This window comes from Cnephaeus nilssonii (assembly GCF_951640355.1).
Source record: "Cnephaeus nilssonii genome assembly, chromosome: 17".
NCBI classification, from domain to species: Eukaryota; Metazoa; Chordata; class Mammalia; order Chiroptera; family Vespertilionidae; genus Cnephaeus; species Cnephaeus nilssonii.
Window position 1 is genome coordinate 42,346,630 of NC_137088.1, and position 14,907 is coordinate 42,361,536.

The 14,907-nt window shown below is 47.4% G+C and overlaps 1 protein-coding gene across 1 annotated transcript in view; it reads left to right on the top strand.

The window, feature by feature from the left end:
• The window catches only part of CACNA2D3 (calcium voltage-gated channel auxiliary subunit alpha2delta 3), a gene marked incomplete at both ends in the record, with an annotated part of 817,125 nt that overhangs the window by 163,556 nt on the left and 638,662 nt on the right, over nucleotides 1–14,907 (top strand). The window contains one exon of the mRNA XM_079795466.1: nucleotides 4,485–4,601. Within this exon, the coding sequence (XP_079651592.1) occupies nucleotides 4,485–4,601 (117 nt within the window). The remainder of the gene's footprint in view (nucleotides 1–4,484; nucleotides 4,602–14,907) is intronic.

Here is a 14,907-nt window from a genome sequence, read left to right on the forward strand (position 1 = left end):
TGAAACAGGAGTTTTATGGCGGTGAAATGCAGCCTCAGAAACAAGCTTGCAAATATTTAGGCTGTCAATCCTTCACCCTTTACTTCCAAGTTCAGATGACCAAGCGACTAGAAGTTAGCCCTTGCTAGGTTTAAAACGCACCCTAACCATTTGCCTTTCAACATGACTAAACCTCTCAGTGCCTCAGTTCCCCATCTGCAACATGGGGATAATGCCAGCCTCCCAGGGTGGCTGTGAGGATGAGACGAATTAATTTGTGAAGAGCTTCCGGCGCCGTGCTGGGCCTGGGATAGACGGAGGACTGACTCATTGTACCGACTTCCTCAGGCTCTGCTAATGAAGACGTGCTGCTTAATTACACAGTTTCTAATTGGGACCACGTTCCCCTGCAGGAATCTGTTTATGAGGTGCCCATATGCTACTCTACATACAACTACAACTTTTATATTTTCTAATTTCCAATGTGTGTTCATTGTAAAAATGAGAACACGCAGGTAAGCAAGGAAAGAAAGGAAGAAACCCATTTGTAATTGTATAGCCAGCTGTGAACACTTGGCACTTCCTTCTAGCAGGGTGTGTGTGTGTGTGTGTGTGTGTGTGCGCGCGCGCGCGGGCGCGTGCTTTTGTGTATGCAGGTTAGTAACTGAAAATAAAAAGCACCGATTACTGTCTGTACCATATCGTATCACACTGCATGCACAATTCCTGCCTCCTTCCATACACGTTTGGGATGGCCATGTGGAATTCTCTTGTACTGTTGAGCTTACTCCCTCCAGTTGCTGGAGGTCAAATCGCTTGGTTTCACACTGAGGCACGCTTTTAAAGGTTTTGATGTTGCATTCTAAACTGCTAAGGGCTTGCGGTTGATTAATGACTATCCTGGGTTAATCTCTCTGTTCTTGAAAATCCTTTGATTCCAGCAAAGTGTAATGTTTCCTGGTAAGAGTAAGGCATTACGTTGTTCTGACTTGATTCCAACAGGCATCAACACATCTTGAAAAGCAGGGTGTGTTTTTTTTCCTTATGGACTAACTTCCTGGGGTGATGAGAAAGTAGCATGAGCTTGACTCAGAGTAGAGAGGACCCATTGTCATGAGTCCTGAAGGGAGGAGAGAGGGAGACAGGCTGGCAGAGGAATGGATCCAGTGGATGGCTATGCTTGTCCCACATCTGGAGTCCTTGGCTTGGCAAGACCTTCATGCTGAGATTGGTTAGCTAGGTTATCAGGCACCCAATAGTCCTGGGAGGCTGACAACTCCCCCAAAAGTCAGTGGCTCCTTTCACAGAACAGATTCAGAAGGAGAGAGGACACAGGAAGATCTTGGGGGATGGTGAGAAATGAATTGACTCCCTTTTAGAAGTCTGTTGGGAGAGAAACACATGCAAGGAACAGATATGGCCAGAATAATGGCTCCCCTATATAAAAATCAAAAGATTCAGGTAAAGGCTAATTGTAAAATCCATTTTATTTTTCTTTATCTTAAATCTCTAGATCAACGTTAGTTTCAGAATTACTTAAGACAGAGATTGATTTCACTGCCTCTGTAAATACTAGACGGACATTAGTTTTGTTTTGTTTCACTCACTTCTTGAACTTTGTGTTTTTGGTAGTGAATCAGCCTTGGCTAGGAGTTGGTCTCCGCTGCTGGCTTTTGGAGCACATCTGGCGGGCAGCAGAGAACCCCCAGGATTTTTGGCTCCAAAGACGTTGGCTTGCATTTGAACTTAGGGAAAGTTTCCAGTAATTGCCATTGAAGTTTTCTTCATACAGCAGAGGACGCTGTTAGCTTGAGCCAGGCGTGGGCTGGCTGGAGTCCCACATCCCAGGCCGATCCAGTCACCCTCCCAGGGGGTTGGGAGGTCACACTTACAGAACCATAGGCCAGTGCAGCTGCATTGCCGGCTTGTTGCTTGTCTTGTAACACCACAATTGTTCTTCAACAAGCTTCACCCAGAGAGGTCCTGTGAGTGTCTGTTGTGGGCTGGTGGGTGGCCACGGGGACCTGTCCTCACCCCCTGGACCACAGAAGTTATAAAACCTGCAGAGAAGAGAGAGCACTGGGTGCTCTGGTCCTCAGAGGGAGGGCGCATCCTCCTTGTCTTGGGGAGCCAGGACACCCTTGGTGAGGCGGAGGGGAAAGTTAGAAGAAGGAATATGGGTTTTCTAGGTGAGATATAAGAGAGACTCTGGATACAAACACATAAGATTTTTATGGATGTTTCCAGGAAGCAGGGAGAAACATGTCACTGACAACTCAAGGTCCATTATGGGACCACACAGAGCAGCTCAGAGCATCTTATAAACAATGCAGCAGGTGTCTGTCTTGGTCCAGACTCAGGTGGTCCGAAATAGCACTTTATTTTGTTAGAATTACCTTAATTCTGAGAAATGCCAAGCCCTTGGGCCTGATGTCCAGGTGAGAGGCCCAATGCCCAGGCTGAGGGTCCCTTTTTGCCTGTTCCAGAGCCCAGTGGTGGGCCATGGGGATTCTGTGTGGCCAGAAGCCCCCAGACTCTAGGAATTTCATTTTAGTGTTAAGGATCAGAGGAATTCTCTCTACATTCATTTCCTTAGAGTCACTCCCTCTGTCTTTAAACTCTAATTTTTTTTTTAAGACACAAGTATTCTTGCCTCAAAGGACGTGGGAATGTGCTCTAGGAAGGGAAGTGTTTTCTCACCCACGTGTGCATACACACACACACACACACACACACACACACACACTCACTCCCCCTTCCTTGGGGTGAGGAAAAACTGAACCTCCATCTAGTTTACATTTTTGAAGATGAATTTATATTTTCTCTCTATAAATTTATATCTTAAAAATGATCTCATTTTTAAAAAGTCATTATATTTTTCACTTCAAGAATGACTGTCAAGGTTACTAGAGTCAAGGTAAGATGCAGAGCCCTTAGGATCTTATGGTGAGAGGTTTGTTAACTGATTTAGTTCTCCCCACAAGTAAGAGTCAATGCGAAGCCCCCAGTATTTTCAGTTTCCAGCCTCTATATCTGCATAAATGGAAGTGATTCCTGTTCACACTAAAAGTATTTGGAACTCCATTTACAAAATATTGAAGAGATCGATCACTAAGACCTTTTGCTTATATAGATTATGTTTATTGATATTTGCCATATTAGAAATTAAAACTAAGAAATTTAAAAATTATTCAAAACGTAAGAAATTCTTACATGTTAACATACATAACATATTTTATGAAAAACAAATGTATTTTCTAAAACAGAAAATTTAGAGGATTGGCCTTTTTTTCATTTTTGCAAATGTCTCTCATGTTTGGTGTAAGAGGAGAGGTGATTTTCCTCTGCTTCTGGTTGCAGTCTGTTGTGATTTGTTGAAATCTATGAAGAAAATCTGGCTTCACATAGATATGGTGTTGGAAAAAGGGGCACTGCCTGGGTCCATGCAAGGGTCTCAGAGACCCCACAGGGGTGCTGGGACCACTCTGAGAACTGCGTAGGCAGACCAGTTACCAGGGCATGAGATGGGTTTTAAACGAAACATTGTTTGTGAGAATTTGGGTGAACTGTGGGTCAAATCAGTCTCTTATGGAACAGAGGAAGAGATTAAGAAATCTTATATAAAGTGTTGTTTTTATGGTTTTGTTGCACATGCTCCTTCCGTGAGCTCGGGGAGGGTACATATGACGTCCTCAGTAATTGACTTGAATTGCTGAAATCCATAGCAAGGGCTCCATTGCTATAAAGTGTTTTTAAGATGCTCTGCCATCACTTTCTTTAACTTCTGCTCCAGTTCAGGAGATGACATGCGTTCTCCATAAAGGATCAGAGTAACTATTTTAGATTTTGTGAGTCCTCTGGTCTCTGTGTGACTACTTACTTACCTTGATAGAATATGTAAACAAATGGGCATGGCTTTGTCCCAACAAAACTTTATTTATAAAAACAGGTGATGGCCTGGATTTGGTTCAAGGGTTCTAGTTTGCTGGCTCCTACGATAGTTATACATTAGAGTCCTAGCCTTCAGACTATTTTGCCCTAAGTCCTCAGTCTTCAGCCATGAAAAATTTAGTGATATTCAAGGAAAAATAAAACAAAAAAAGGTTGAATTTCTTCTTTTTTACTATATGACACATCTGGAATAGTTAGCTTCCAGTGGTGTTGGCTGCAGGCAGTCCCTCTGAGGAACCGTTGACTGTGGGCAGATTGGAAATAGAGTGTTGATTCCAGGAACTGAAGAGGGTGGATGATAGAGTTTACTTGCTTCACGGTTTATTCTTTTCCTGGGTGCTAGTTAAGCTTCTGGAGAGTCAGAGCCAATTTTTACATTTCTCCTTAGTTGGTTCAATAATTATGAAATACAGTCTCATCTCCCCAAATCCAACAGAGACAGTCATATTGTAACTTTACTTTTACTGACTCCTTGTAGGTAGAGATGCTGGGAAGGAACGGGCGAGGTGTTTTGCAGTATCTTGAGCCTTCATTGTTTCCCTCCCTTCTTACAGAAATACAAAGAGTATGAGAAAGACGTTGCCATAGAAGAAATCGATGGCCTCCAGCTGGTGAAAAAGCTGGCAAAGAACATGGAAGAGATGTTTCACAAGAAGTCTGAAGCAGTGCGGGTAAGTGCCTCGGCTTCAGCTCTTTATGGTCCGTAGACACAAGGCAGTTGCAGGGAACTGGCTCTGGTGAACCCAACTCTCAGAGACCAAAGTTGACTCAGTTTTAATAATCATCTCCAGAATCACTTTGTTATAAAGGGACACCTCTGACTTTAGCTTCTCTCACACTTAATTGGCCACAGAAATTTCCACAAGTTATTTCTGCTTTAAACCTGATGACCCCACACATTTGCTTGACCCTGAAACTTTTCTGTACTATTTTTTTTTTATTGATTTCAGAGAAGAAAGGAGAAGGAGAGAGAGAGAGAAACATCAGTGATGGGAGAGAATCATTGATCAGCTACCTCCTCCACGTCCCCCACTGGGGATCAAGCCCACAACCTGAGCATGTGCCCCGACCAGGAATCGAACCTTGTGATCTCCTGGTTCCCAGGGCAATGCTCAACTGCTGCGCCACTCCATCTAGGCATTTCTGTACTATTTTGATTCAGTAGGAAGGATTGCAGATTAGTAGGTAAGAGCATGAGTCTGACCTGGGTTCAGTGCCTGCCTTTGTCACTTCCTAAGCTTTGGCCTTTGGAGAAACAGCTTTCCTCATTTGTAAGTGGGGAAACAATAAGAGGTGTGACGTTTAATCAAAGTTATGCTTTAGAGCCACTTAGCACAGACCCAGGCATATACACAGTGCTCTGAAATGTGTATGTCATGTATTTGAAAATAGATGTACAGGGCCCTTTGCAAGCACACTTGATGCCACAAAGTCTAGGCTGACTGGTCCTGTGAGGGTGGCTCCTCCTCCCCGTCTTAACAGGAGAGAGGGCTTGTGTGTCAGGTTGGGGTTTGGTTTGGAGACGGCTTCATCATTGTGATTGACCTGGCCTCATTGTCAGCTGTGCAGCTCTATTGGCCACAGTTGTGAACCACATGGCATTTGGAATGAGATGAGGTGGCCACTGAGAAACCTCCTGGATGTGGGTTCGTGTTGAGGCCCGGGGAGCAGAGGGTGTGACTTTCACATACTATAATGACACCCCACTTCTTGAATAGGAACGGTTAATATTTACCTGTGGGACTTGTGGGAATCTGGGGGGCCGACACCTCCAATCCCGATGTGCCTGTGGTTTGCAGTCAAGCATTATCTGCAGCGTTGTCCTAGAAGATACTCAGTGCCCCGGGGTCCTTCCTTCTCCATGCCAACCCACCAAGCAGCAGCCTTCTTCTCAAAGGGCCCAGGAGAAAAAACATTTTAGAATTCACTCAATCACTGCGATGCCCCACGCCTCACGGTCTCCCATTTCCAAGTGCCCATCCACACCCTCAGCAACCTACCTGAGCAGGGTCAGAGGTTCTAGCGCCTTCCGAGTATCTTCCTGCCAATAACTGATGCAGCGCCAAGTGCTCATCAATGGTGGGCGGCTGGGAGGACACAGGGATCTAAGTGAGAAAACGGGCTCACAAACAGCGCTGGTTACTACATTTCCATGGATGTACATAAAATATTTATGAGACTGGAAATAGCAATTTCGAAAACTGCACTAACACCTTTAGTCTGCGAAGGCAGTTAAGTTAGTGCTGGGGGGAAAAAGGAGACCCCGTCCTCCACAGGCCTGCCGTCCCTTGGCTGTTAAGCAGTGTTGATCCTTTCTGTCGCTTCTGGCTTGATTTCAGCGTTTTACCCCATCGCTTTCCCCAGTGATTAGTTGAATCAGAGTGATTTTATCATACTCATCCCCTATTTGAATTACTCTCCACTATGCAATTATCCTATCACAGAAAGTCCCATTTTCTCCCCGTCAGATGTCTGAAGCAAATGGGAAACCTAAAGTGGCCTGCCCATTACATAACCTCTGTCATCTGGTTGGTAATGGACTATATGTAACTTTTTTTTCCCTCCAGGCCAGCAAATTACAAATAACCTTAGCTTTAATAATTGCCATTAACATAATGGGGGCATCATGATGGCATCACTTCTTAACTAATACTGTCTAGCATGTTTTAATGCCATCGGCGGTTTAAATCATCTTTCCAAATCCTCTCGGAGGCTGGCAATAGGTTGTTTTGACTTAGAACCAAATCAAGTTTGATGCAGCCACACTGCTCCTTGCTCTCGCGGATAACACTTGTGCCTTAAGCCTTACCTCCCAACTTCTTTGTTCAAACGTGTTCATGCAACCAAGTCCTCCTTTAATGCTGCTGAGCGGTTTATCAAGTTTTAAGTCCTCTAAATGGACAAGGAATGGAATCAATTTGCTTTCAGTTCATTAACATTTCAAGCAGATATTTCACATGCTGGACGGGGAGGAAGTGGTGGTCGGCCGTCCTCTGCCGCCTGACGACTCCCGTGGGCCTTCCCACGTGACACCTGGCAATGCTCAGCTTGTCATAGGTCAGAGCTCCTGTGAAATACTGACGGAGGCACAGTTGATACAGCTCCCCTTTCTTCTGTCTTGCTGATGGTGACCAATTCCTCTCCCTGATTTGAGAAGAGGGAGAAGGCCAAGGATGTGCATCCCATGGCCTTGGCTCTGTGGGCAGGCTGCCCAGCCTTCCCTTTGTCTTTGCTATCCCAGCCTCCACTAGGAGGACCACAAACCATCATCCTGCTGGAAGGGCCATCTGAGCCCCAGGGACCTCCGAGCGGGCACAGTGCCGTGTGTAGCTGGAGGAGACTGTAGGAAGTGACCAGGCCGCTGCAGGCATCTCTGCCTATAGGGACCCACTTTAGGTACAGATTTCAGTACTGCCAGGGGAGGTGATGGTCTTGTGATTCCGAAATGGCCCACAGGCTCAAGGTGAGCAGCACAGCCCACAAAGCGTGACCAGGAAATGACAACAAGAAGGACTTGGGAGAATATATAAATGAGTACTAGGGTCCGCCAGAATGGTGTTCAAAGGGTGGATTCTCCAGAGCGGTTGTTGCCTTTGATTGTTGGAGCAGCTCTGGGGCGGCACTCCCTTCGTCACACTGATTTGGGCCAGACTTGTAACTTCCTTTGGTCTTGGTCTCAGGAGTTCCCGGTTTCCTGGGAAGGCACTGATCCACGTGACTTTCGAAAACGGGCAGGGCAGAGTGCAGGCCTCCCTCCAGAGAGAGGGGATTATAGGATGGTATCTATTCTGGCCACATATCAGCCAAAACATTAAGTACTTTATTTGTTGTTCAAATGCAATCGGGACAGCGAGGAGACCTACAAAGCAGGTTGTAGCTAAACTCACAAAGTGAGGAGGAGTCTGTTGTTTTCAAACCTTGGATAAGCTATTGAGTAAATTTTGGAGGCCCTCAGAAGCTCATACCTGGACATAAACTTCATCCTGTTTCGCTTATTTTTTTATTTATATTGATACAGTGGTAAATCCGGCACTCGAAGAAAGAGTGTTTTGCTTAAAAATAAACGCGCTTGCTCCTGGGGAAAGGCTGGAGAGACTAGATTGCATGTGAAGCCCCCTTCCTGTAGCCGCCCGCTGTGCACTGCAGCGCTGTTTCCCATTACAGCTGTACTGTGGAAAGTAATTGCTGTTGTACAGTAATTCAATTTCAGGGCATTCACGCATCGCTTCACCGATAGGGGTTTATCTGGAGGGACCTGGGACTTGAAGGCTTTTTATCGAGAAATGCCACATTCAGCACAACGTTTTTCCTGGGTAGCGACTACCAGCATTTGCATTTAATAAACATTTACCTTCCCCAAAAGATGGATATTTTCCCCCTGCAGAAGAGATTTACACCAGTCTTCCAAAAAGCTAGAGGGTACTATTAAAGCGACTTTCTCTAGATGTTTTTTGATGAGTGTGTGTCTACATATGTATTACTATAAAACACATCTTTGTTTTTATGTAAATATGTATACACCGAGGCATGACAAGCAGGGTATGCCCAGGGAAAGCATGCTCTGTACCAAAAGTATATGCTATGGAAGGAATTAAATATATGCTGTCTACAGGGCTATATGAATACTTCTGGTTTAAAAACCATCTATATCACCCTAGCTGGTTTGGCTCAGTGGATAGGGTGCCAGTCTGCGGACAGAAACTTCCCAGGTTGATGACTGTCAAGGGCACGTACCTGGGTTGCAGGCTCTATCCCTGGCCCACATTAGGCTGTGTGCGGGAGGCAACCAATCAATGTGTCTCTCTCACATCGATGTTTTTCTCTCTGTCTCTCCCCCTTCCTTCCACTCTCTCTAAAAATCAATGGGAAAATATCCTCCGGGTGAGGATTAACAAAACAAAAACCATCTATCTCTGCAGGCAAGGTGAAACTGTTGGTGCAGACGCTTTCAAAAGGACCTCCATTAAGTTGGAAATGAAATCAACCCTTTTGTTTATAAATTTATACATTAAGTAAAGGTTCTTAAGACAGAACTGATCCTCCCTGTATAAAGGGACTCTTAGATTGTGAGGACTCTTTGGTTATTAAGTCCAAAATGAGCTGCAGAGGTCTTAAGAGTTGAATCTAACACGCATTGCTAGGGTGGCCTCAGTGGAGGTGCTGTACATACATAAGAACATTTCCCGCCTTGTGTTCACGTGCTGATCTCATGTCAAATTTTCAAAACTTGCTCCTTGAAAGGGGAGTAAATTTGTTTCTGAGAAAACCAAATGTTTTAAGTCACAAGTGAAGAAGGAAAAGACTATTCTATTTGCTTTTCTCTCTCCCTCCCCGTCGCCTTCTCTCCCTCTCTCTTGGTGCAAACTGGACTGCAAAATTTCCTACATATATGTAAGAGAATTTGGAGGAGAAACCTCAAACCAGAAGACACAAAAAATAGCAGCAGTCTGGCCACACCAGTTCTAATGAGGTCAGCAAGCCATGCTTGGCTAATGGTTGAGGGTAAGACCACATGGAACCGCGTGGTCTTCCTGGAGTTCGCCCCAAATGGATGGGGCTGGGGTTTCCGCTGGTGTACTCCGGAGCCTCACAGGGAGGCCCTCGAGGCTGCTGTCCCACCCACACTGACAGCAGCTCCCTGCCTCCCGAGGGGGACGAGCTTCTGCCAAGGGAGCCAGGGAGGACCGCTGGGCCGTGTCTGTGCCATTTGTCTCCTAGCTCTCAGAGACCCCCCTCTCCCACCACCTCGAGTACTGGAAGTTGGCTGGCTTGGTGAAGAGTATTGAGTGGTCCTGCCGTTCTTGGATGCTGACCCATAGAAAGAGTTCTTCTTTGTGGGTAGTACCGCTGTGCCAAACCTGCCCCAAATTCATGGATTTTTTTGTCCCATTCCCAAATATTTGACTCAACGTTTTCCATGTTCAGAGCCATATAGAAGACGTAGTTTGGAGTTTTCTATGTAACTCACCTCAACCATGTTTTTTTTTGTGTTTTTTTTTTTTTTCCTTAAGCTTTTTGTTTTGTTTTTACCAGTTATACACTACATGGTTATTATAAAAGAAAAGAAATGTGAAAAAAATGATCAAGGAGAAAATAGAGATAACAGCACAACATCTTTCAGTACTTTTTGCTTTTAGCCATCTTAATTTCTATTCTTCCAGATGTTTTTCTGTTTGGGCATGTGCATATGCATACATGTGTTTATATTAACTTCTAAAACGTTGGATTATAGTTTCTTGTAACCAGCTTTTCTTTTCTTTTTAAATTGTACATGTTGTAGACATCCATCCATGCTAAGGAAGACATATTTCTATTCTTTTGCATGACTGCATAAGCGTCTTCTCTCGGGACGTCCCAGTCAAGCAGTTGTCTCTTGGTGAACATTGATGTCACTGACAGTGTTTCACCATTATAAGCAATCATATGATACACGCTCCTGCAGAGAAACTTCTGTCCATTTCTCCCATGCATTTATTGGGATGTGTTTCTAGGAGTAAGATCAAGGCTTTTGGTACCTTGCCGGCTTGTCCCCCAGGCAGCATCCGCTCACTCATGCCCCCACCTGTGTGGTTGCAAAGCTACCATTTCTTAACTTTTTGCTCTGGCATCTGACTATCGTTAGTCTTTTAGTCCTTGTCCATCTTACAGGCAAAAGGCAGCTCACTTTACGTTGTTTCGGTAATTACTCACTGTGTGGCACGATGGCTCTCCGGCCCTGCACCAGGGTTTGAAGTAAACCACACAGTGTCCCAGAGTGTGGGCCTGGGTGCAGTGACATAGAGAGGGCCTGGTGCTGGCCGCCTGCCATCTCACAGAGAGGCGAGTGAGCCAGGCATAAGCTCGGACACACTTGGACACCCTACCCTCTCCCTTCCTGGAGCATGTCATAGCACAGCCTGGTGGGTGTGTGAGGGGCTGTGGACACACTGACCAGCACCAAGCTGCCTGGATTTGGGGTGCCAGTTGTTGGGAGGAGTTGTCAGTGGCTCAGCACCTGAGGGTTGTGGTACTCAGGTGTCTTAGACCCCCACCATCGGAGAAAGTCACCAGTCCCAAGAAAACGTGAGCTGGGGCAGCCCCTCTCACCGGGAAAGGACCTTCCCAGGTGGCTCATTGTCGGGACATCAGACGGAGGGCCTGAGTCACTTTGGTTCACTTCTCCTATGGGACCATGTAGGAGAATTGACCATTTTGTATAGGTTCATGGGTCACGTCTTCTTCCTCTCCTCCCCTCCGCCACCCTCCAACCCCCACCTGCTGTCCTCCTTCTCTTTTTAATAAACTGCCTGCTAATACCCTTCCCCACCATTTACACTGTACTCTTTCTCTTCCTTGTCTCAGCTTGTCCCCACTCTAGCCCTAGTACCTATCACACGGACTGAACCTCCAGTGAAATGCTCATGAAACATTTGTTGACTGACTCACAGACCTTCATCTTGGAGTCAGGGTACCTGGATGTCAGTGATCACAGATTACAGAGAATTCCCGAATGATAAAGGGGAAAGAAAAGGACTCAAGCTTCACTGCAGAGCAACTGTGGGGGCTCATGGGCTTTCTAGACCCCTCACTGTCTGTCCATTTAAACGAGGCTTCTGTGTGCTGCAGCCTGCTTGGACTCTGGCTGTGGGCTTTAGTTCAGTCCTCTCCACGTGGACCTGCTCCTGGAACTGGGTGAAGGGAGGAGCTGAAAAAGGCAGATACCAGCCAGCTGCTCAGAGTGGAAATTAAAGGTTAATGATTTCCATAGATTGAAATCAATCCTTCCTCCCTCCTCTTTCCTTCCCTCCTTCCTTCCTATTTGGTTGGAACTGATAAAGGAAGACTTGATTCCTGGGCAGGTGAGGGAGAAGAAGTCAGTGTTGTGAGGCCGTGACTTAGCAAAGTAGCCTCGAGCACCCTGGTGTTCTCTGTGCCTGACTGAGTGAGCTTTTGGTCACAATGCACAGCTGGACTCTAAAGCTAGGGTGTGTGCCTCTGGGCTGGGCAGATGTTTCTCGTCATGTGGCAGGTGGTAAACAGGCAGCCTACTACTCCCAAGAGATGGCACAAATCGATGCTATGAGCAGGTTTGAGAGGCTTGCCATAAATCTGAGAGTGATGTCATGCAGGAGAGTTTCGGAGCGATGCTGAGAGTAGTAGATGCTGGTGGCATGGCGCTGTCCCAGCTGGGGCATGGCTGGGCCGGGACACTCACCTAGAGCCACCCCACCCCACCCCACCAGATTGTCCATCACAGCATCCTGCTGGCTCCCTTTATACATGTCTTAGACGTTGTGCTTCCTCTGTTTAGCTCAGTGCTGACTGGCAGCTTGCCAGGCTCTGCCTAGAATCCCAGTATCATGAGGCAGGGACCATGATGGTCATGTTTCCCCTCATGGCCCCAGGGCTCAGATAGTATGCTTGGTGAGTATCCATGAATGAACCTGTCACGCTGGTAATGGTGATGTCAGGGGATGAGCGTCCCATGCTTGGGATGACCATCTGGTCACCAGGACACAGGGCTGGGTAAGGTCCCAAGCACTTCCCGTGTGTCTGTGCCTGTCCTGCCCACTGTTCCCGATGAAACCATCCATTTGTCCTCTGCCTCACACGTGGAATTTGGATTGTGCTGCACCATGATAAAGAAAATGAAAGAATTACTTTTTGCATCCAAAGTAAAATGTCATTTAAAATCATATTTCCCATTTTCATTGCCTGTTTTTCTTTTCCATTTAAAAAATCCATTTTGAAAGATTTCCTGTCACTTTGGTTAAGACAGCGTGGACCAAGCAGCCTAGGGAAGAGAGGCGGTGGCCGCAAGACCATGTATGAAATTATAGTGCAGGTCCCTGCCTTTGGCCCAAGTAACAACTACGCCCCATCAGGGAGCCCATTGGGAGGTGCGGCCTCACCTGCTGGGACTGGAAGACCAAGGTGTCTTCTGCAGGGGGAAGATATGCAGCACTGTCTGGACCAGAGTGGATGCATCGGGGATGGGGTGGGGATGGGGAAGCTCAATAGCAATATTGCAACAAGGTGCTGGCTTTTCCGAGTATTGCGTGGTCATTTCAGCTCAGCAGGCCAGGTAGAAAACACTGCCAGAGGAGTTACACTCGGCAAGGTAAAGGAAATCTTAAAAGGTTTATGGGTGGGAGGAAATTGGTGCTTCACCGAAGTCTCACCCTCAATAGGTCCAAATGACAGAAAGAAGCCATAATAATAATAATAATAATAATAATCCTATCTAATAAAAGAGTAATATGCAAATTGATTGTCACTCCAAGACACAAGATGGCTGCCCCCATGTGGTCAAAGATGGCTGCCCCCATATGGCCACAGGATGGCCGCCACAAGATGGCCTGCAGGGGAGGGCAGTTGTGGGCAGTTAGGGGTGATCAGGCTGGCAGAGGAGGGCAGTTGGGGGAGACCAGGCCAGCAGGGGAGGGCAGTTGGGGGAGACCAGGCCTGCAGGGGAGAGCAGTTGGGGGTGACCAGGCCTGCAGGGAAGGGCAGTTGTGGGGGGGGGGGGGGGGGACCCAGGCCTGCAGGGGAGGGCAGTTGGGGGGGACCAGGCCTGCAGGGGAGGGCAGTTGTGGGTGATCAGGCCAGCAGGGAAGGCAGTTAGGGGTGACCAGGTGGCAGAGGAGGGAAGTTGGGGGAGACCAGGTCTGCAGAGGAGGGCAATTGTGGGTGATCAGGCCAGCAGGGGAGGGCATTGGGGGGGGGCAGGCCTGCAAGGGAGGGCAGTTAGGGGTGACCAGGCCAGCAGGGGAAGGCAGTTGGGGGCAACTAGGCCTGCAGGGGAGGACAGTTAGGGGCGACCAGACTGGCAGGGGAGGGCAGTTAGGGATGACCAGGCCAGCAGGGGAGGGCAGTTAGGGGCAATCAGGCTGGCTGGGGAGCAGTTAGGCATTGATCAGGTTGGCAGAGTGGTTAGGGGTGATCAGGCTGGCAGGCAGAAGCAGTGAGGAGTAATCAGGCAGAAGCAGGCGAGCGGTTGGGAGCCAGCAGTCCTGGATTGTGAGAGGGATGTCCAACTGCCCGTTTAGGCCCGATCCCAGTGGACATCCCTCTGGGGATCCCAGATTGGACATCCCTCAAGGGGTACCAGGCTGGGCTGAGGGACACCCCCCCACCCACCCCTGTGCACAAATTGTGTGCACCGGGCCTCTAGTAATAATAATAATAGGCCACTGGCTATAATTGAATAAATTACTGGCAACAAATGAAAGGTTTTCAGAAATACTTTGAATGCATAGTTAGTATGTTTAACCAAGGATGTGTTGGTGGTGTGAGTTGTCTCTTTTTAGCCTTTGCTCAGTTTTCTACATGGAGGTAAGGAACAGCTGGCCCTGCGCTGGCAGGGAGGTTATTTACGTTTTCTCAATTAGGGATTCATTGGCATTTCGTTTGCACTGCATTCAGGGGAGGGATGACGGCCCTTTCGGTAATCAGAGTCTTTGTTAACAATCAGCCGGGATATTGTTGATTGCACATCCCAGGCTATGCTGGCTGCTTGAGCAGACACCACACAAGGCTTTGTACCATCGGGGCAAAGGTGGACTGTTTTTTTCTTTTGTTATTTTTAATTGAATTTTTGCATGTGAGCCAGGGAGAAAAGCCATCGGGAATAGACTTAGAAAGCCTCCCTCACTGTGAAGCCCGTGATCCCCTCGCTGCCCATCACTGTCGGATGGGTTTTATAGAGAGGACTTTGTCCGGGGGCCCGAGGAGCCTGTGGTGGCCATCAGAGAGCAGACCCTTATCTCGGTCCTGATGGGGAGTTTGCTTACAAATACCCAACCCCCTCGGCAAGGGGGAGTCTCCTTTTCTCAAGCGGGTGTCTCTGGAAGAACCTCAGGTTGGGCAGAGGTACTGGTCTCGGCACTTTCACCAAGAGGTGAGCAGACGGTGCCAGCTGCAAAGGGCCATAGAGGCAGCCCCTGCACGGCCAAGCTTGCAGCTTTTGGGCCAGCTCTGCAGTGGTCTCTGTTGAGG